General features: G+C 60.7%; 5 protein-coding genes and 1 non-coding gene across 16 annotated transcripts in view; 5 read left to right on the top strand and 1 right to left on the bottom strand.

The window, feature by feature from the left end:
• SPG7 (SPG7 matrix AAA peptidase subunit, paraplegin) overlaps positions 1 to 1,814 on the top strand; it is a 33,805-nt gene extending 31,991 nt beyond the window's left edge. For all 7 annotated transcript variants that reach the window (XM_085551216.1, XM_085551215.1, XM_085551218.1 and 4 more), the window contains one exon: positions 646 to 1,814. In XM_085551216.1, coding sequence (XP_085407342.1) covers positions 646 to 855 — 210 coding nt within the window. In that variant the 3' untranslated portion in view covers positions 856 to 1,814. The remainder of the gene's footprint in view (positions 1 to 645) is intronic.
• Positions 1,815 to 2,193: 379 nt separating this feature from the next.
• Positions 2,194 to 5,990, top strand: RPL13 (ribosomal protein L13). The gene is made up of 6 exons (XM_015874367.3): positions 2,194 to 2,225; positions 2,467 to 2,582; positions 2,815 to 2,956; positions 3,748 to 3,921; positions 5,231 to 5,287; positions 5,792 to 5,990. The coding sequence occupies exons 2-6, from the start codon at positions 2,479 to 2,481 to the stop codon at positions 5,948 to 5,950; spliced, it is 636 nt and encodes a 211-aa protein (XP_015729853.1). The 5' UTR covers positions 2,194 to 2,225; positions 2,467 to 2,478; the 3' UTR covers positions 5,951 to 5,990.
• On the top strand, positions 2,651 to 2,732 carry LOC116653989 (small nucleolar RNA MBII-202). Its single transcript, XR_004308725.2, has one exon. It is a non-coding gene; the product is annotated as a small nucleolar RNA MBII-202 (small nucleolar RNA).
• A 1,049-nt stretch (positions 5,991 to 7,039) lies between the features above and the next one.
• Positions 7,040 to 12,391, top strand: CPNE7 (copine 7). The gene is made up of 16 exons (XM_015874416.3): positions 7,040 to 7,159; positions 7,609 to 8,040; positions 9,206 to 9,388; positions 9,459 to 9,533; positions 9,644 to 9,718; positions 9,942 to 10,025; positions 10,096 to 10,185; positions 10,275 to 10,373; positions 10,612 to 10,698; positions 10,802 to 10,861; positions 10,959 to 11,092; positions 11,215 to 11,269; positions 11,362 to 11,413; positions 11,500 to 11,633; positions 11,714 to 11,950; positions 12,045 to 12,391. The coding sequence occupies exons 2-16, from the start codon at positions 7,816 to 7,818 to the stop codon at positions 12,180 to 12,182; spliced, it is 1,728 nt and encodes a 575-aa protein (XP_015729902.2). The 5' UTR covers positions 7,040 to 7,159; positions 7,609 to 7,815; the 3' UTR covers positions 12,183 to 12,391.
• A 1,408-nt stretch (positions 12,392 to 13,799) lies between these two features.
• On the bottom strand, positions 13,800 to 16,118 carry LOC107319528 (sulfotransferase 2B1-like). Of its 4 annotated transcripts, none has more exons than XM_015874412.3 (6): positions 15,969 to 16,118; positions 14,854 to 15,062; positions 14,626 to 14,752; positions 14,458 to 14,552; positions 14,193 to 14,373; positions 13,800 to 14,117 (listed from the first exon to the last, which is right to left on the bottom strand). In XM_015874412.3, exons 1-6 carry the CDS (start codon positions 16,105 to 16,107, stop codon positions 14,002 to 14,004), a joined length of 867 nt encoding a protein of 288 aa, XP_015729898.2. In that variant the 5' UTR covers positions 16,108 to 16,118; the 3' UTR covers positions 13,800 to 14,001. The 4 variants fall into 4 exon arrangements, with proteins under 4 accessions (XP_015729898.2, XP_015729901.2, XP_015729900.2 ...); XM_015874415.2 differs by having other exon boundaries at positions 14,854 to 15,093; XM_015874414.2 differs by having other exon boundaries at positions 14,854 to 15,163.
• Positions 16,119 to 16,822: 704 nt separating this feature from the next.
• Positions 16,823 to 20,334, top strand: DPEP1 (dipeptidase 1). 2 transcript variants are annotated; one of them, XM_085551244.1, is made up of 11 exons: positions 16,823 to 16,877; positions 17,220 to 17,411; positions 18,303 to 18,435; positions 18,515 to 18,647; positions 18,723 to 18,873; positions 18,953 to 19,022; positions 19,110 to 19,286; positions 19,364 to 19,448; positions 19,525 to 19,600; positions 19,729 to 19,864; positions 20,086 to 20,334. In XM_085551244.1, exons 2-11 carry the CDS (start codon positions 17,305 to 17,307, stop codon positions 20,263 to 20,265), a joined length of 1,248 nt encoding a protein of 415 aa, XP_085407370.1. In that variant the 5' UTR covers positions 16,823 to 16,877; positions 17,220 to 17,304; the 3' UTR covers positions 20,266 to 20,334. The 2 variants fall into 2 exon arrangements, with proteins under 2 accessions (XP_085407370.1, XP_015729846.2); XM_015874360.2 differs by lacking the exon at positions 16,823 to 16,877 and having other exon boundaries at positions 17,094 to 17,411.
• The last annotated feature ends 265 nt before the right edge of the window (positions 20,335 to 20,599 follow it).

A 20,599-nucleotide genomic window follows, 5' to 3' on the forward strand; every position in this document is an offset into this window, starting at 1 on the left:
CTCATCACAGGAAAAACTTTTAAGTTAAGCCAAAATATCTACAGAGCGTTGCATTTGCCAGGTCAGTGTGTCACATCTTGTCAGCAGAACTGAGCAATTCCATGTTTGAGGGCCACCTGCTGCTCAAGCGTGGTCCTTCTGCTGGCAGAGGGACCAGAGAATTTAACTTTCTGGGGAGGACCTTCTAATGACCTTCAGCCTGCAAGAACAAAACAGCTCTTTGTTATCTCTGTGTCATGTTATTTATGTACAGAGGAGTATGAGTCTGGCTCCAGTCTCAATGCCTGTTACTGTGGCATCTTAGGCAAGGCCACAGGTGCAGTGACTGGCAGTAAGGGCACTTCTCTAATTGCCCCTGGTGTTCTGACTCTCCAAATCATTCCCTGGAGCAGCGTACTTTATTGCCTCCAGTTACACTGGGTGTTTCTGGCAAAAAAAGCCCCACTCTTGTGAAAGATGCTGGTGTCTGCAGAGCTTTGTTCTGCTCCAGGTCACGCTGTCTGTGGTGTGGTAGCCGGGCTCTGCTCCTCGTGGGCTCCAGCATGTGCTGTGTCCAGATGTTAAGGTCCAAGTTGAGCTGATAGGGTGAGCTCAGATCAGTTTTCAAACCTCTGTGCCTCATTATGCCTTATGTACTCTTTCTAGCTGTCTAATGCCCTGCTGGAGAAAGAAGTGATAAATTACGATGACATTGAAGCTTTGATTGGGCCTCCACCCTATGGGCCAAAGAAAATGATAGCTCCTCAGAGCTGGCTTCAAGCAGAGAGAGACAAGCAAGACACTAGAGATGAAGAAATGCCCCAGCAGCCACCAAACCATGAGGAGGAGGAAGAGCCGCGCCTGAGGCCGGTGTGAAGCCCTGTCCTGGTGCAGAATGGGAGGACTCCAGAAGCTTCTTTTGAACACAGCTTCTCAGCTCTGGAATCAAAAATAAAGAGCAGGGCATCTCTGTGATGCTGTTTCCCTGAAATTAAAGGAATGGCCACGTTTAGTCTTGTAACACAAGCTTTAACCTTCAGGGAGGAGAACTTAGGATTCTGAAATTGATTCTCAGCAGGATGTTAGTGATTAGGAGTTGGGTAAGAAGCTGGAAAGAACCTGTTTACACAGGCAGCGTATGCCTTCTTGTAGGATGTGGGCTTTCTTTTCCCTGATTGATAGTTTCTGTTCCATTTTTACATCAAGGGTTTCAGAAGCAGAGCGAGGGAAGCTGTGTTCATAACCCAGCAGAACCTGATGGTGAGTTGTTCGGAGCCAGCACTGCAGGGAATGGCTCCATTGTGAGCTGGCAGAGCAGCACTGCTTGTTTGCAGGTGTGAGTCCTGGGTGCATGTACACAAACCAGGCAGTTCTGCTGCCTGTCCTCACGGCATTGCAAAGCACGCAGTGATGGAATGGTGGGCTGCTGTTCAGCGGGGGAAGCACTGAAGTGATTCTTGTTGCCTGCTGTGCTCCGGCTGGGTCAGGCCCTTCAGGAAGGGTTCTTGAATGGAGCTGTTCCATAAAGAACTGACTGAGCTGGAGCTGAGCCCTCCCTTGGGGGCAGGGAGGAGGGTGACCTGCATGGCACTGAACACAGGGTGCCAACATGGCCCTGCTGGGTGCCCATGGTTTGGACACTGCCCTGTTCTTGAGCAGAAACAGCTGGGGATGCTATTACACCGAATTATTGCCCATGTTGTTGTTGTTGTTGTTTCTTTCAGGCCTTTGTTTCCTTACAGGAGCTCATTCTTTGTATGTGTGTAGGAGCTGGTTCTATTTGTAACACGATGCCTGAACTCCGGGCTGCCTCAATAAACGCTGTGACACGCGGATCCCGGTTGTGGCTGTGCTGACGGTGCTGTGCTGCTGCTCCCCGTGCTGCCGTGCCACCTGGCGGTACTGCCCTGCAGGGTGAGGCTGCAGCGGGTCCAACCTCCGCCAAGGTTGGGTGCTGGCTGCGCTCAGTGCCGTGTGTGCTGCTCTGGGTGGGAGCCGTGGCAGCAGCACCGAACCCGCTGCCCACTCGCGGCGTGGGGTGTGCGGTGCGGTAGGCAGTGCGCGGCCCCTTTAAGATCGCCGCCATCTTTACTTCGGGTGCGGTGAAGCTGCTTCCGGACGTTTCCGGAAGTGTGGTTCTCATTGGGCCGTACGTACGGCTCTCCCTATTGGCCGCTGCTACCACACTTCCGGCGTGCGCCGCGCCGCCGCTTCCTTTTCCGGTCGGCCATTTTCCTCGGCGGGAGGTGAGTGTCGCTGTGTCCGCGCTCGGGCCGGGCTCCATCCGCCGCCATCCGCCCATCGGGGGCCGCGCCGGGCCCGGCAGCGCTCGGAGGCCGCTCGGAGCTCTGCTCCGGAACCGGGGCGGCTCGGGGGGATGGGGCAGGGCCGTGAGGGGGGCTCCGATGGGGGCTGGGCCTGGGCCTGGGCCTGGGCCTGCTCCGGGTCTTCCCCGGCGGCCTCGTGTAGCGCTGCCCGTGTCCTTAGGCCGCAGCAGCCATGGCGCCCAGCCGCAATGGGATGATCCTGAAGCCGCACTTCCATAAGGACTGGCAGCGGAGAGTGGCCACATGGTTCAACCAGCCCGCGCGGAAGATCCGCAGGTGAGAGCAGAGCCGAGCTGGGCCGGGGGGGGCCGGGTCCCTCCCCGCGTTGTTCGGCCGCAGCCAAGTGATGAAACGTCTCCGGAATCGCTGTACAGCATTGATGAGCCCTCGAACCCTTCATGGCTGATGGCTGCGGTCGGCTTTGTCCGCAGGGCTCTGTCCCTGCAGGGGGACACAGCGATCTGATCCCTGCCATCATTCCGTGTCTCTGACCGCTGTTCCCCCGCAGGAGGAAGGCCCGCCAGGCTAAAGCTCGTCGCATCGCCCCCCGCCCCGCGGCTGGGCCCATCCGACCCATCGTCAGGTGCCCGACCATCAGATACCACAAAAAAGTTCGTGCTGGAAGAGGCTTCAGCCTGGAGGAGCTTAAAGTGAGTATGGAGAGATGGTCAGCGCTGATCAGACTCATCATAGACCTTCAGTTGTGTTCCATCTGAGTGATGGTTGAGTCCAGCTGTGTCTGCCTGCATTCAGCAGCTGTGGGTTGGGGGAGGAGTGATGTGTGTCAGATAAAGGCTGGTTTGAAGAGGGAATGTTGCTGTGCCTCTGGTTGGGCTGGCAGGTACCACGGTTTGTTTAAAATCACGTTCGTACACAGCTTGAATTGAGGCTCCCGAACCTCACTTTAAATAAGCAAGCAGCTTCTGGTCACCTTAAGGGCTCCAGCACCATCACCGTGCTAAAGGCTGTGCTGTGCTCCCTGCAGTAAATGCTGGGCAGCCTCCCCTGGTGTCTTGTTTAGAATCTAATAAGGACACAGCGGTGAAGTTGGTGCATTAAAGCAGTAAGATTGGACTTTTAACGCCGAGTTCCTCGTTACTTTGCTGTTCTTTAATCTCGGGTAATGCTGATGGCAGCACAAAATGGCACAGGGCTGTATGCAGTTAAACACAAAGCAGGGCTGTCACTTAGCATCACCAGAGTGTTTCTGCAATGCAGTGCTCAGCATTCTGTGCACCACGGTTATCCTTGTGCTGACTAAATAACTTAATCCAGTGCCTGTCAGAGCCTCAGCACCCCACTGTATCTGCTCAGGAAACCCATGTGTGTGTGGATGGCTGTGGATGGCTGCCTTGCCTTGTGATCAGCCCCATGTCATGGTTGTTCTGTCCTGCTGCCCCCCACAGCACAGTGGTAACTGCTGGCTCTGCTCTCTCTTTAGCTGGCCGGCATTAACAAAAGGTTTGCTCGGACGATTGGAATCTCCGTGGATCCCAGGAGAAGGAACAAATCCACAGAGTCACTGCAGGCCAACGTGCAGCGGCTGAAGGAATATCGCTCCAAGCTTATCCTCTTCCCAAGGAAACCGTCTGCACCCAAGAAGGGAGACAGCTCAGTGAGTACCTGCCTGTTAGAAAGGTGTGACAGCCCGTTTCTGCTCACTGCTGCAGAGGTTTGGCCGTCAGCCTGGCTGTGTTCTTGAATACTTGCAGTAACACAGACCCATAGCAGCAGGGCATGTTGGTTCCATACACGTACACAGGGGGTGACTGCCCGCAGCTCAGGGCTGGGAGGGCTGGAGCTGGGCTCTCTCTGGTGTCTGTGCCGTGGAATGGCTGGGGGTGCTGCACTGCTGGAGCTGCAGCTCAGACGTGGAGCTCCCCAGGTGCTCGGTTTTGGCCGGCTCACTATTGGTTTGTGAAGCTGGAACAAAAAGGTTGTGCGGGGTGTCTGCTCTGCTGCAGTTATAACTATGGGAAGAGTGGGGAAGGCAGAAGCTTCTCAGTTGAGCGAAAGGAGCAATTAGAGGAAATCTCTAGAAGGTTGTTGCTGTTGACATACAAAAATGGTTTTCATTAAGATCTCACCGAGATCCAGAGTAGAGTTGGCTTTTCTCATGTTCTTGGCTGTTGTTACAAGCACACGCTTCCCACGGGGAGCTGCAAGTAACGGAGCCAGGCAGCGTGTTCCAGGCAGAGCATTGCAGCCGCCTTTAGTCCTACAGAGCCCTGTGTGCCCTGAGCTGCTTCCCATGGACTGGAGCTTGCTTGGGCCAGAGCAGGGAAAGGGGGGGGTCTGACAGAGGGTCTGAGCTCGTACATGTCCTGCTTGGACATAGGGGTTGAGCTGAGTGTGTCAGCTTAGTAAATCCACAGGGTGCTGCTCTATGGGGGGACTTAAGGGGCTGCAGGGAGGGCAGACCTGAGCATTATGAATTCAGAGCTCCTGAACCTTGGGTGCCAATGCACAAGATGGATCTGTTCCCCACTGCTGTGGGTAGCGCACAGAACGGCTGCCAAACGCGTTCTATTCTCGTTTAAAATTGGCTGGCAACACAAACCTGTGCCTTAGTGAATTGAGCGCAGCTCTCAGGTTGTCTGCTGCAATCTGTTTCTGATACCGGCAGATAAAGATACTTGTCTATGGAGCGGTGTTTCAAACCTATTTACTCGAAGCTCCCGATAGCTGATTTGTTCATGCCTGTCACTGCCGAGCTCGCAGCAGAAGCTGGAATTGGCTGTGGAAGGAATTGCTGAAGGAAGGCTAAAAATGGCCCAGGACACAACAGCATTTCAGCTGGCAGCTCCTGAACGGCCACGGCTGCCCTGGCCAGGACGGTGTGCGGGTCTTTCATCTCAGTGCTGCACAGAGATGTTACATTCCTGTTCCTGACATGTTTTTCCCCCCTCCCTCTTGTTTTGCAGCCTGAAGAACTCAAGATGGCAACTCAGCTCACCGGGCCGGTTATGCCCATCAGGAATGTAAGTGTCACCCTCAGTCTTGTTCTCTATGGGGTGTAACAGAGCAGCTCCCCACAACCAGAGTCCTGTGGGGCTGGGGCAGCTCCTGCCTGCCGTGCCCATAGCCGTGCCCATTGCCATCCCCATTGCTGTGCCCATAGCCGTGCTGTGTGTCTGTGGTGCAGCTCATTGGGCTGTTGCTGAGCTCTGAGGCTGATGCTGGCAGCTGCTGTTGCTGTGCTGCAGCCCTGGCTGCCGCTTCATTTTGCCTTTGCTTGTGCCTTGTTGTTATTCCCTGGTATTCTCTGCTCGTCTTGTTGACAAATAGGAGCTGGTGGAGACTTGGTGCCTGCTGCAGTGATGATAAGGGCAGGGCCTGGGGGGTGGGCACACAGCCTGTGTTCTTAGCAGCATCTTGGAGCCGGTGGTAGAAATATAACGAGATTAATTGTGTTGGGCTTTGAGCGCGGCCCCTTTGGCAGCCCCTGATGTGTGTGCTGACTGTCGGGCTCTCTCTGCCATTAGGTTTTCAAACGGGAGAAGGCCCGTGTTATCACCGAGGAGGAGAAGAACTTCAAGGCCTTTGCCAGCCTGCGCATGGCCCGGGCCAACGCGCGGCTCTTTGGGATCCGAGCCAAACGAGCCAAAGAAGCAGCAGAGCAGGACGTGGAGAAGAAGAAATGAGCTGTACTCAGAGCTGTCAATAAAGAGACGCGGAAACAGAGCGGTGTGTGGCGTCCTATGAGGGGTGCAGGCGTTGCTGCCCCAGAGCTCAGCCCTCCTGCTGTGTGGGTAGCATCCCTGGGGGCAGCTCTGCAGGGACGGGCACTGTGGGGTCTGGGGGGGTTTGTTCTCTGTGCTGGGTGTCGGCTCGGGGCTGTGTTTGCTGCCTCCTGCCGCTGGGTGGAGCCGGGGCCGGTGTTCGGTGCTGTGGGCGCTGCCGGGACGCTCCCTATTGCGGTTCTGCTCCTGGTGCTGCTCTGCCGGGCCTTTATGGAGCCCCTAAAGCTCAGAACAGCCGCCCCGGGGCTCGATGCAGCTCCGTGCCAGCCGTGTCCCTCGGTGCTGACCGTGCTCAGTCACGGTGCCGTGGGCTCCTTCCCGCTCCTTGGAGCCCTGGGCTGGCTCAGCAGTTCTAAGCTTTGCTGCCCAGCCGCGTGATTGAGCCGTCAGCTCATGAGCCGAGCGATGGCACAAACCTGGGCTGGCAGCAGCGTTTGGTGCAGGTATCGCTGTGTGCTGCCGGAGGGAGGGTGGCCTATTTCTGCCAGGCAATGTGGGATTAGCTCCCGCAGCCCAGGCCCCGCAGTGCCCTCCTGCTCGTTTAGCCCTCTCTGCATTTTAATCCCCTCTGAATATGGGCTAATTATATCACCCTTCCTAAAGCTGCGCTGACGGCGCTGCAGTGCTGGGGGCTGTGGGGGCTGCAGGGGGGCATCAGACCGGGGGGCCATGGGGCTGTGGCACCGGGTGACCCGGCATCACTGGGATCCTTTTGTCTGTCCCTGTGGTGGGGGGATCACGGGGATACGGGGCTACATGGGATGGGCCTTGGGCACCCTGTGGGGAATAGGGATGGACCGTGGGGTGTGTGGGGTCAGAGCGGTGATGGGGAGGAGGCTGGGGGCGATGCTGGAGCTGTGGCACTGCTGCAGTGCTGCCAGCTGTGCCGGGGACCCCTGGCAGCCTCGTTGCCTGCGGGCGGGCTGCGCTCCGGTGCCGGCAGCGAGGTGGTTAACGGAGATTGTAGTCTCCCTCTTAGGGCTCCGCTCCCGAATTGCAGCTTGAGTCAGTTGTGTGGAGGTGGCAGCGGCGCAGCTCGGCTGGCACGCGGCTCCGGCTGCCACACACCGGCCGCAGCATCGTCCGGCAGCGCACGGAGCCCAGCACCAGGTAAAGGGTGGGCAGGGGGGGCACCGGGATCCCTTTGCTGGGGGATGCGCGGCCGTGCTGGGATGGTGCCCAGCAGAGCCAGGAGTGTGAGCTGTGAGCCGGGCAGGGCATGGCCCTGTGTGACTTGGGGGGAAACTTGGGCTGGGTGGCAGCAGCTCCTGGCATGGGATGGGGGCAGCGGGCAGAAGCTGGGTGCTGTAATTGGGGACAATGGGGATGAGATGGAGAAGATGCAGTGAGGGAAGGATGGGGATGGAGTGGGGATGGGGCGGCAGATCCGGTGCTGCAGCACCACCAGGCTGAGCCCTGCCAGCATCCAGGTGGAGGGTGGCTGTGTGTCCCCAGCGGGGCAGAATCCCCCCATCACCCTGGTACACCAGCAGTTCTGCTCAGTGACAGCACGATGTGGCCAACTCTGCTTCACCCCACGCTGTGCTGACACCTCGCAGGGTTCCACGGGACCAGCAGGACCGGCCGCTTCACCTCAAGGAGAGTCTGTGTGCTCCCCAGCACCCGCCCTGCCCCAGGAGCCGGCTGATCCCCAGCAGCACCCAGCCTCCATCCCACACCTGGCACTGCGGGGCCCCCCGCCTTGGGATGACAAGCAGCTGCCCCATGTGCTGACAGCGGGGCTGTAGGGCTGCCCGGTTCCCCACATGCCTCTGTCCCACGGAGCCGCCTGCCCCCCATCTCGCCCGGCTGCCTCCCGCGCTGCAGCCACCATGGGCGAAGCGCCCGAGCCGTCCTCGCAGGCGTCGCTGGCCGTGCTCTCCAAGGTGGAGCTGCGGGTGAGCTGCCGGCACCTCCTGGACCGCGACACCCTCAACAAGTCGGACCCCTGCGTCCTGCTGCTCATGCAGTCCCAGGGCCAGTGGGTGGAGGTAGGTGGGGTGAGGTGAAGGGATGGGGATTGGGGCAGGGATGGAGCCGGGGTGGGTGCGGTGTCTGTGGGATGGGAGCCAGGCGTGAGGTGCGGGGCATGGAGTGGGTGCAAGGTGCAGGGCACGGGGTGGGGTGAAGGGTGTGGGGAGCAAGGTGCAGGGCATGGCCCCATGGCAGGGCGCTGCGGGATGCTCGGGTGGTGCATGGGGACAATGCAGGGTTTTGGCTCGGGGCAAACCTCCTGGTGCTCAGTGGCTCTGGAGGCACCCAGGAATGGGGTGCACACAGTGTGTGGGTCATGGGGAGCTCGGCTCCTTCCTGTGGCTGCCCCCCAGCTCAGCTCCTGGCTGGCTCCAGCAGCTCCACACTCACTAATCAGTGCTGCTCAGCCAGCAGATTTAGCATGAAATCCCTCTGCATGTAATTGACTCTGGGAGCCGGAGCCAAAGCCAGTGGTGTGAGACCCTCCATGGGATGCAACCCCCTGTGCAAGGTGCGGCCCCACTGGTGCAGCTCTGTCCTGTGCCCGCTGGCAGCTCTCTGGGTCCAACCAGCCCAGGACAAAACATGCACAGACATCCCCATGGCTGCAGCCCCACTGATACGGGGTTTGCCCTGGGGGGTGCAGTGCCCCGGGGCCCAGTGCTGGCACTCAGGGACAGCCCTTACTCCCATATCAGGTACGGTGCTGCAGTAGTGTGTGCTTCTGCCACAGGATCAGTGTGAGCAGAGAAATGCTTTTGCCCGGATTAATGGTCCATCCAGCAGCTGCCTGGTGTCCCTGCATCCCCCATTCCTACATTCCTTTGGTCCTACATCCTTGTGTCACCTTGTCCATGTCCCCATGTCCCCGTGTTCCTGCATCCCTGTGCCATCACATCCCTCTGTCCTTGTGTCCCTGCATTCCCTGTGCCCACATCCCCGGCTCCAGCCCTGAGCTGCCTCACAGCCCCAGCACAGCACATCGAGCTTGAGCCAATTGAAGGCTGAACTTCACTGATAGGAGAGTGGACCATAATTGCCTCTACTGAGCAAATCCCAGCTCATTAAGAGAAGTGCTTTCTGGAGGCTCTGCAGAGCTGTTGGAGGAGCCACACAGTCTGTTCCCCACCACGCTGGGTCCCAAATATGGGGGCTGGGCTGCTGTGACCCTGTGCCCCACAGGTGGACCGCAGCGAGGTCATCAAGAGCAACCTGAACCCTGTCTTCGCCAAGATCTTCACGGTGGATTACTACTTCGAGGAGGTGCAGAAGCTGCGCTTCGAGGTGTACGACAGCCACGGGCAGGCTGGTGTGGGCACACACGATGATGACTTCCTGGGGGGCATGGAGTGCACAGTGGGGCAGGTGAGCCCCCGCTGCGCTGATCCCCATCGCCCGCAGGCTGTGTCTGCACTCAGCCCGTCCTGTTTGGCAGATCGTGGCACAGAAGCGGGTGACGAAGCCGCTGTTCCTCAAATATGGGAAGTTTGCGGGGAAATCCACCATCACGGTGAGTGACGCTGGGCTGAGCGTGGGGACACCACAATGGGACGTGGGACGGGGAGGGGAAGGGTGGCAGGGGAATAACACTGAGCTCCTCGTGGTTGGGTGTCCTGGCAGGTCATCTCCGAGGAGATCTCAGGGAACAACGGCTACGTAGAGCTGGCATTTAGGGCCAAGAAGCTGGATGACAAGGTGAGCAGCCTGTGAGCAGGGCAGATGGGATGGGATGGGATGGGACAGATGAGCGAGGTGGGGTGGGACAGGCTGGATGAGACAGGATGGGATGGATGGATGGGACAGGACAGATTGGATGGGACGGGATGGATGGGTTGAGATGGGATGGGTGGGATGGCTTGAATAACTGGATGGGATGGATGAAGTCCTCTGCCCACTGGCCCCATCCACTCTTCTCCAGGACCTTTTCAGCAAGTCCGACCCCTTCCTGGAGATCTACCGCATCGACGATGACAGCAGTGAGCAGCTGGTGTACCGCACTGAGGTGAGGCCGCTGGCTCCGTCCCACGGCCACCCTATAGGTGCCTGGCCCTGCTGAGCCCTCCTGCCTGCAGGTGGTGAAGAACAACCTGAGCCCCATCTGGGAGCCCTTCAAGGTCTCTCTGAACTCCCTCTGCAGCTGTGAGGAGAAGAGGAAGCTGAGGGTGAGGAAGGGCGATGGGACCCCGTCCCTGGGCAGGTGTAGGGGTGGTGGGGGCACACAGCAGGGCTGTGCTGACCTGCATCCCTATAGTGTGTCGTGTGGGACTACGACTCACGGGGAAAGCACGACTTCATCGGCGAGTTCTTCACCACCTTCGAGGAGATGCAGAAGGCAATGGGGGAGAACAAGGTGGGGACACGGGGACGTGGCCAGCAGGGCTGGGGCACAGCCTTTGGGCTCGCCATCAGGTCCTGTTCCAGGAGGCACCTCCCAGATTCTCCACTGGCTTCTCTCTGTGGGGAAGGGATAGATGGGGCTGTGGCTGTCAGCCCTATGGGGTGTGGGGCTGGGGGCTGTGGGGCTGCAGCACAATGGGGCCGTGGGCTGCGGGGCTGTACCCGGGCAGCGCGGGTGCCGCATGCTGCAGGTGCAGTGGGAGTGCATGAACCCCAAGTACAAAATCAAGAAGCGCAACTACAAGAACTCGGGGATCGTGGTGCTGCTGGACCTGAAGGTGGGTGCCCACGTGTCACGCTGTGCTGTGCCATGCTGTGCTGTGCTGTGCTGTGCCAGGCTGCTGCTGGGGCACCAGTGGCTGACATTGGTCTGTCTGACAGATCCACAGGGTCTACTCCTTCCTGGACTACATCATGGGTGGCTGCCAGATCCACTTTACAGTGAGTAAAGTGGCTGGGGCTGGGGCTACACCACTGGGACAGCTGCTCAGGGCTGACCCAGGGGCACCGGGGTCCTCACCAACACTCCCCACACCAGGTGGCCATCGACTTCACAGCCTCCAATGGGGACCCCCGCAACAGCTGCTCCCTGCACTACATCAACCCCTACCAGCCCAACGAGTACCTCAAGGCGCTCGTGGCGGTGGGGGAGATCTGCCAGGACTATGACAGGTGGGGGGACCCCAGGGTCCGGACAACGCAGTGACAGCCACCATGGGGCCAGGACACCCCGGTGGCACCCCTCAGTGCTGGCATCCACCAAGCTGAGGCTCCACACACCCTTTGCTTTGCAGTGATAAGAAATTCTCTGCTCTGGGCTTTGGTGCACGGATCCCCCCCAAGTACGAGGTATGGGGCTGGGGGCCCTGAGATGCACCGGGACCCCTGGGATGTGCCCATCCTGCTGCCCCCAGCTGCCTTTGCTCCTCTGCCCCCCCCAGGTCTCCCACGACTTCGCCATCAACTTCAATCCTGATAATGACGAGTGTGAGGGTGGGTACAGCCCCATTGTGCAGGTGCCAAATGCCATCCCTGCGCCCCCCAGCCATGCTGACACCCCTCACCTCTCACCCCTGCAGGCATCCAGGGTGTGGTGGAGTCCTACCAGAGCTGCCTGCCCAAAATCCAGCTGTATGGCCCCACCAACGTGGCCCCCATCATCACTAAGGTGGCCCGTGTGGCGGCTGAAGAGGAGCGCACCAAGGAGGCATCGGTGCGGCCCCGTGTGCGCGTTTCCCTGCATGCTCGGGGTGTGCGGTGCCAGGGCCGTCCCTGAGGTCCCTTTGTTCCCAGCAATACTTCATCCTGCTGATCCTGACGGACGGCGTGGTGACGGACATGGCGGACACAAGGGAGGCCATCGTCCGTGCCTCCTACCTGCCCATGTCCATCATCATCGTGGGGGTTGGCAACGCCGACTTCACCGACATGCAGATCCTGGACGGTGATGACGGCGTCCTGCGCTCCCCCCGGGGTGAGCCCGTGCTGCGTGACATCGTCCAGTTCGTCCCTTTCCGTGACTTCAAGAACGTGAGTGGGTCCTCAGCACTGCTATACCCCACCCTATGCCCCCTGTGTTGGGTGCAGCCAACCCCCAGCTCACCCATCCCACCCCATCCCGCAGGCGTCCCCGACGGCGCTGGCCAAGTGCGTGCTGGCCGAGGTGCCCAAGCAGGTGGTGGAGTATTACAGCTACAAGGCCTTCCCCCCGCGGTGCCCCCAGCCCCACACCCCCGACTCCAACCTGGGCTCACCCCAGTGAGTGCCTGTATGGGGATGGGGACAGCCCCGGTGTCTCTGCAGGATGTTGTGCCATGTCATTTGGGGGTGGCTGAGTCCCCAACAACCCGTGTCCCCACTCCATCCCCTGCTGTCCCTGTGGTCCCTGTGCTCCGTGCTTGTCTGTCTCCTTGTTGTTTTGAGGCTGCATGACAAAGCCATCCTTGGGCCAATAAAACAAGCTGCCCCTTCCCTCTGCCATCTGCTCTCTGTGCACGGGGACCCATGGGGTGCTGCTGCATCACACAGATCCCAAACAAGGGATGGGGGCATGCAGCCCACCACTCAACTCTGGTACCTGTGGGCTCAGCCCCATTCTGCAACAGGGAGGCAGGGATGGAAAGGAACAAAAGCTGAAAGCGGCCCCCAGCTGCCCAGCACCTGAACACGGCTCATTAGCAGGGATTTGTCACTTGAAAGCCACCGGCCGCTGAATGAGAGGCAGCAGCGCTTTGTAGCTGCTGTACTTTTTTTGCTTTCAAGTTGTGCTGCTGCTGCCCCACCGTGCAGCCTGAGCAGCACGAAAATCCAGGGCATGGAGGCAGGGAGGGATGCCCTCGTGCACGATGTCTGTGCCACGTGCCATGTGCCGTGCTGGATGTGCTTGGTGCTGTGCCATGTGCCCTGTGCCAAAGTGCTGAGTGTTGTGCCACGTGCTGTGTGCCATGCAGTGTGCCATGCAGTGTGCTGTGTGCCATGTTGTGTGCCATGTTGTGTACTGTGTGCCATGCCATATGCTGTGTGCTATGCCATGTGCCGTGGGCTGCCTGCTGAGTGCTGCTGTGTGCCACGCACTGTGAGCCACGTGCTATGCTGATGTGCTGTTTGCCCTGCACTATTTGCCATGCTCAGTGTGCTGTGTGCCATGTACTATTCACCATGCACTATGTGCTGTGTGCTCTGTGCCATGTGCTATGCACTGTGCCATGCTCTGTGTGCTGTGTGCCACATGCCATGTGCTGCATGCCCTGTTCCAGGCATGGTACCACTGCTGTGTGCCCTGTTCTGCCCCACGTGCCCCCACTGGGGCTGTGCCGTTCCTTGGCAGGGTGATGCTTGTCCTTGTGTGCTGTGGCCGTGCCCCTGTCCCAGAGCAATGCTGTGGGCTGTGGGGATGGCAGCGGCGATGGGCAGAGCGCGGTGCCCAATCCATCATATTTATAGTGCCTGATTCATCCCAATCAAGCTGGATAACGGACGTCGCCATAGAAACCCGTTGGGCCTGCGGCTGCGTTCGGCCCTCAGTGTGGGCAGGGGGGCTAAGAACCCCCCCGGGGCTGTGTCCCCCTGTGTGCGCTGTTAATGGATGTTAGATGCCGGGGTTAATTATTGGCCCTCCTGGTGCTTTATGATCTCTTTGTAAGGCTGGGATGGGGCAGGCGGTGCCACGGGGCATGAGAACAGCACAGAAGATGCGAGTGCGTGTGCTGGGATGGGATCCCACGGTGACACTGTAGGATGTCCTGGCCGCCCCATCACAGCTACACCCAGACAGCGCCCTGGGATGATGGGCCCCCACCCCGATAATGCCGCCACTTCCCGGCGCCAGAGCGCGGCACTGCCCGGCCCCCGCCCTGGGAACGCACCGACAGGCCGGGAATGGCAATAAATATTTATTCTTTCCCAAGCTGTGCCGCGCTCCCCGCAGGAAGTGAAGGGCCGGGGGGTCACGGCCACCGGGGGACGGCAGCCCTGGGGGTGGTAGCAGCGCTCAGCTGGGAGCCTCCCCGCGATGGAGCCGCTGCTCCGCATCCCGGTACATGCGGTGCACTGTGCGGTGCGGTGCTGTGCGGTGCCGGCTGTCACACCATGGCCCAGTGGGCGCTCAGCTCGTTGTCACACATCTCCTCGTGGTACACGCGGTCAAACTGGGCGTTTTGTGCCGCTGAGAAGTGGCAGCGCCAGTCGCCCACCACGCCTGCGGGATGGCAGCAATGGGACCACGCTCCGGGGACACCCGTGTGCCCACAGCCGTGCCCTGCCAGCCCCTCACCTCTGCGCATGAAGCGGCCCCGGCTGTGGTCCATGATCTCGCGGGGGATCAGGGTGTAGTTGGCCATGGCGTTGTCCCGCATGGCTGCGAAGCTGCAGTGCTGCTCCAGCGCCAACAGCGTCTGCGGCTCCAGTGTAATGCCCAGGAACGCACTGAGCCGCTGCGCTGCACCACGCAGGTCCTGGGCAGGGCAGGAGAGATGGAGGGATGGGAGAGACAGTGATGGGGGACGTGGGGGATGGGGGTAGAGGGATGCGGGGCTCACCTGGTGCAGCTCCTCATAGGTGACGTAGATGATGTTGAGGAGCTGCCGCTGGCCCAGCCAGCCCTTGACATGCTCAAACCAGGAGCCGTAGTGCACTGAAGGGATAAAGCAGGTGATGGGGGCCAACAGCCGCCCAGGGCACAGCCCCCACATCTCCCCAGCCCTTACCTTTGCCCTCGAGGAACTGCTGGAGGAAGGCATCAAAGGAAACGGGGTCAGGCAGGAACTTGGCCAGGCGGTGGAAGTGGTAATAGGAGACCACCACGTCCTTGGGGTTCCTGGCCACATAGATCACCTGGTGGGGTGGGAACATGGGCTCAAGTTTTTCCCAAGCTCAATTGACGGACCCACAGACATGGGGTGCACCCACAGACCCTCACCTTGGGGACCCCTCACCTTGGCCTTGCTGCCCTGCAGCCGGGGGCCCAGCACGCGGGCAGGCAGGTGGCTGGTGATGAGTCGGTTTGTGGCCGTGTCCCGCAGTGAGCTGCGGAAGTGGATCTGCTCCAGCCAGGGCGCCCGCTCCCAGTTGGGGATGGTCTTGGCTGGCTGCGCGTCCCCACGGCTGTACAGCAGCGTCAGGATCTCCTGCATCCACGTGGTGCCTGGGGAGGTTGCCGTCAGGGCACCCCCAACCTGCACATGGCACCGCAGCGTGGCACAGCATGGCATGGCACGGCACGGCTTGGTGCAACATGGTGTGACACTGCATGGTATGGAACAACATGGCACAGATGGGCACTGCATGGCATGGCTTGGTACCGCACAGCGTGGTACAGTACAGCACAGCACTGCTTGATATATGTGGCATGGCACAGCAAGATCTGGCATGGCATCACATAGCATGGCACAGCATGGTATTGTATGGCGTGGCACAGCTTGGTATGGCACAGCATGGTACTGCATGGCGTGGCACAGCTCAGTATGGCACAGCATGGTAAGGCATGGTATAGAAGAGACTGGAACAGCATGGCATGGTACCATATGGCAGCACAGCATAGCACAGCCTGGTATGGCACAGCATGGCACAGCACTGTGTGGCTTGACTCATCACTGCACGGCTCAGCAGAGCAGTGGCACTTGGCACACAGCGCAGTGCTCCGTGGCACAGATGAGCACAGCAGGCATGGTGTGCCATTACACAGCACAGTGCAACGTGGCACAGGGCACAGCTGGACTGGTGGTGCAATACAGGAGCACTGCCCCTTTGAGTCCCCACCCTTTGCTCCGGGCTTGGGGTGGGGATGTGGCAGGGACGGGGGCTGCAGCAATGGAGGGCGTGGGATGAGCATCCCCTCCTGCATGGCTGTGGGGCCGGGACCCCTGTCTGTGGGTCTGTGCTGGAAGGGGAAGCTGACTGTGTGGGGCTGGCCCAGCTCCTGGCCACGCAGGCAGCGCCGGGACCCCCCAGCAGTGAGGGCTGAGTGTCAGAGCCCCCCATCCCATCCCATCCCATCCCATCCCATCCCATCCCATCCCATCCAGTCCCCTCCCCACCCAGTGCCACTCACCCGACTTGGGGTAGGTGACGATGACCACATCGGTGTCACGGAAGGGGAAGCTGGTGGCGAACTGCAGGGACTCTGCGGTGTGGAGGTGCCCGGGCAGCGCGATGCCGGCGAAGGTCTCGGTTACCTCCAGGCGCTCCATGGCCCGGCCGTGCCGGACGTGATGGGACGGCGCTTAAATAGCTGCAGAAGAGGAAGCCTGGGAGGCAGGCACAGGGCGTGGGGTGGGCCCCCCCCGACACATTCCTGGCAGGAGGCTGAGGGCGGCTGCGCGGGGCCGGCACGGGGGGAGTGCGGCCACAGGGATGGGGCTGCGGGGTCGCGTGGGGATGGGGCCGCTATGGGGAGCACGTGGCTGAGCCCACGGGGGATGTGGGGACAGACGAAGGGCTGCGAGCCGTCGTGGGGTTGGAGAGCACAGAGGTTTTGCTGACCCCATAGGTAACCCCTGTGATGGGGTGTGCCAGCCCCATGCCACGCTCCATATGGTGGAGGCCTTGGTGCCCCATGGCTGTGCTCACTGCGATGCAGAGGGGTTTCCAGCCTGGCCACCCCAGGATGAAGGATACGGGGCTGGTTCTGCTCTGTTTGAGCCCACAGCACTCCCAGCACACAGCCTCCATGGTCCCCACAGCACATTGCCCTGTATACAGGATGCACTACACAGTGGATGTGTGCCTCAGTTTCCCCTCGCAGCCGTGCCACCCCAGTGCTGTCTCCCAGCCCACAGAGCCGGGTGGTGGAGGCATGGAGCTGTGGGTTGCTCTGGTGCTTGGCCCCCACCCACCGCCATGATGGGGGCTGGCTCTGGGGTGGCCAGAGCCTGTTCCAGCCCCACACAGCACGCAAGCTGGAGCACATATTTCAGAACCACAACGGGGAGCAGCTGCCTGAGTTGTCCCAGGGCTGGCGGTGAGCTGGGGACAGGGGTGCCAGGCAGCGTGTCCTGTCCAACCCCATGCACGGGGCACGGGGCTGGGGGTGCTTCTATGGGGCTGGGGGTGCCGGGCTGGGGCTGGGGGTGCCGGGCTGGAGAGGCCAAGGAGGGGATGGGAGCAGCACTTTTTCCCAGCAGAAAAAATCTGTGCTGTGTTAGAGGGGCCGGGAGCGTAACCACAGCTATGCGCGTCCCCGTGTCACCCTGCGCTGCGCTGCAGAGGCCGTCGCAGTGACTGGGCACTGCTGGGGTTGGGGTGCAGGGTGCAAGGGTGGGTTTATGGCCCCAGTGCTGGTTATTGATTTACCACGGGGAAGGGCGGTAAGCAGTGTGGGAGCACTCAGCGGGACCGCACAGCAGCAGGGCAGAAATCTCATCCCACCGCCGGGACACCGCGCCAGGATGCTGCACAGGATCGTGCTGCTGCTGTGCCTGCTGCTGCCCTGCTCGGGGCAGACGTTCCAGCAGGAGGCCGAGCGCATCATGAGCACCACGCCGGTCATCGATGGGTGAGCACGGCCACGCGGCCACTCCAAAGCTTGCACTGCACTGCGGGACGGGCTCTCGGTTCCCTGAGAAATCCCCGGTACAGAAAACCCCACGGACCTGCTGGGGAATGCCTGCACTGTGCACCCCGGGGCACCGCATGGGGAAGGCGCTGTCCTGAGAATGCCCGCACGGAGCACCCCGGGGACACATGGGAATGGCCCTGATGGGGGATCCCGTGCGGTACCTGGCGGTGTGTGGCCGTGGGGATCCCCAGCAGCCACGTCAGGAGTGATGCCAGGAAACAAGGGGTCAGGCTGCCCCGGGGGAAGTCCCATGGGATCGTGTCCTTAGGGATGTCCCCAGGCCTCTGCCACGCCACCGTTCGTGGTGGTGCCCACATGGGTGTGGAGCCACCATGTGGCCCAGAGAACCCGAGGCAGTGGGAGTGGGGCTGTGGGAGCCAAGGGATGTGAGGCAGTGGGAGCCCAGCACTTCCCCAGTGATGCTGCTGTGTCCATAACAGCACGCGATGGTGGCGGTGGTGGTGACATCCCTGTGCAGGGATGTGGGGCTGGAGATGTGCAGGGGGTGAGGAGCGGGTGGGGATGGGTGCTGGGGGCTGCACGGGGGGATCCCACACCCCTAATCCTGGGCATCACTTCCTGGTGGCACAGATGGACGGGGGGGGGGGGACAGATCCTGGAGGGACAGATGGATGGATGGAGGGAGGGGCAGGAGAAGGGAGAGGCAGATGCAGGGGGGAGGGAGGGGCAAAGGGAAGAGGGAGGGTGGATGGATGGTGGGTGGATGGATGGTGCCTGGTGGATGATGTAGCAGGGAGGCAGATGGGCAGCCAAGTGGTTGATTGGTTGGACAGACAACCCCCTGCTCCCACTTTCTCCATGGCCCAGGCACAACGACCTGCCCTGGCAGCTCCTCAAACTGTTCAACAACCAACTGTTGCTGCCGGCATCCAACCTGACACAGCTGAACAGCACCCACACCAACATCCCCAAGCTGAACACTGGGCACGTGGGCGGCCAGGTGGGACAGCAAGCAGGGCATGGGCACCAGAACAGCCCCTGCTGGGGCTCTGGGCGCTCACCAGCTGCCATCCCACCAGTTCTGGTCGGTGTACGTGCCCTGCGACACGCAGAACAAGGATGCAGTGAAGCGCACGCTGGAGCAGATCGACGTGGTGCACCGCATGTGTGAGCTGTACCCCGAGACCTTCACCTGTGTTGTTGACAGCGCAGGTGAGCGGGTGGGGGGACGGCTGTGAGGGGCTGCAGGAGCCCGTCCCCGGCTGAGCACCCACTGTGTCCCTGCAGGCATCGAGCAGGCGTTCCGGGACAAGAAGGTGGCCAGCCTGATCGGCGTGGAGGGCGGCCACTCCATCGACAGCAGCCTGGGTGTGCTGCGAACCTTCTACCGCCTGGGTGTGCGCTACATGACCCTGACACACAGCTGCAACACACCCTGGTAGCCCACCGTGGGGATGCTGTGGGGACGGGGGTGATGGGGATGAGGCTCAGGGTCTGATGCTGTCCCCATGGCACAGGGCTGACAACTGGCTGGTGGACACCGAGCAGGAGCAACCTGTGCACCACGGCCTCACACCCTTTGGGAAGGTGAGCGGGATGGAGCCGGGTGGCGATGCCATGGACCAGCCAGTCCTGAAGGTGTGGTGTCCTCACACCCTGTCCCCCTCCCTGCAGATGGTTCTGGAGGAGATGAACCGCCTGGGCATGATCATAGACCTGGCCCACGTCTCAGTGGAGACCATGAAGATGGCACTGAATGTCTCCAAAGCACCCGTCATCTTCAGCCACTCTTCTGCATACAGCATCTGCCCGCATGCACGCAATGTGCCCGATGATGTGCTACAGATGGTGGTGAGCACACAGTGGGAGCAAAGGGGGGGGGGGGGTTCAGCACAGTGCAACAGGGCTCAGGGCCACCTCTCCTGCAGGCATCCACGGGCAGCCTGGTGATGGTCAACTTCTACAACCAGTATGTGACCTGCAACAACGTGGCCACGCTGGCTGATGTCGCAGGTGTGGCAGCGGGCAGGGATGGGGTGGGGGGCACAGCGTCACCCCATCCTCTCACCCGGCCCCTCTGTGCCCACAGACCATATGGACCATGTGAAGAAGGTGGCAGGCGCTGAATTCGTTGGCTTTGGCGGAGACTATGATGGTGTCACGGGGTAAAGAGGGTGATGGCACGAGGGGAGTGGGATGGAGCGGCCAAGGGGTGACCCTGCACGTGGGGTGTCCCCTGGGGGGGCTGGATTCGGGTGTTCCCATGTCGGGCTCTGAGCTGTGGGTGCCACAGGCTGCCCACGGGGCTGGAGGACGTCTCCAAATACCCTGCGCTGGTGGCGGAGCTGCTGGCCAGGAACTGGACGGAGCAGGAGGTGAGAGCAGCGCTGGCCGACAACCTGCTGAGGGTGTTCAAGAAGGTGGAGATGGTGAGTGGGGCAGCATGGAAATGGATGGGGCAAAGGGATGCACTGGGGATGGGGATGAGCAGGGCACTGGGATGTGTTGGGAAGTGGACAAATGGGACATGAGGGTGCACGGGGGGCTATAGATACATTGAGTAGATGGGGGATATGCAGAGCAGGGGCCTGAGCAGCAGCACGGAGATGCACAAAGCACCATGTGATGCAAACTCACCCTGGCCCCGCAGGTGAGGGCGTCCCTGCAGGGCACGCTGCCCCTTGAGGAGCCCATCGCCCTGGAGGAGCTGGAAGGAGGGTGCCGCACAAACTACGGCTACACCACCACCACCACCAATACCAGCCCAGCCCTGTCCCTGCCAGCAGCCCTGGTGCTGGTGCTGCCCCTGCTCAGCCCCCTGCTGCCATAGTGCCCACGTCCTGCCCCAGCCCAGCCACAAAATAAAGCCATCCTGCTCAGTGTTCAGGCTGTCACCGCACCGGGAGTGAGACATCATTGCAACAACATGCAGCCAGGGTGGCAGAGGGGCTGCCTCCGCAGGATGCTTACATTAATCATTAGCTAATTAATTGGCTACTCAATCATCGTCTTAGCAATTTCCTCTCACATTTGGGAACAGCCTGTCTTTGGAGCGGAGGCAGCTCTGGGCACCGGGAAAACAAGCTTGTGCAGGAGACTCATCTTCCTGTGGCATTCACAATTTGGCTGAGGCACAGAGCCCCACTCTGCCAGCAGGGAGCGGG

The sequence above is a fragment of the Coturnix japonica genome, chromosome 6 (assembly GCF_054131305.1).
Source record: "Coturnix japonica strain WE chromosome 6, WE-NBRP24, whole genome shotgun sequence".
Classification (NCBI taxonomy): domain Eukaryota; kingdom Metazoa; phylum Chordata; class Aves; order Galliformes; family Phasianidae; genus Coturnix; species Coturnix japonica.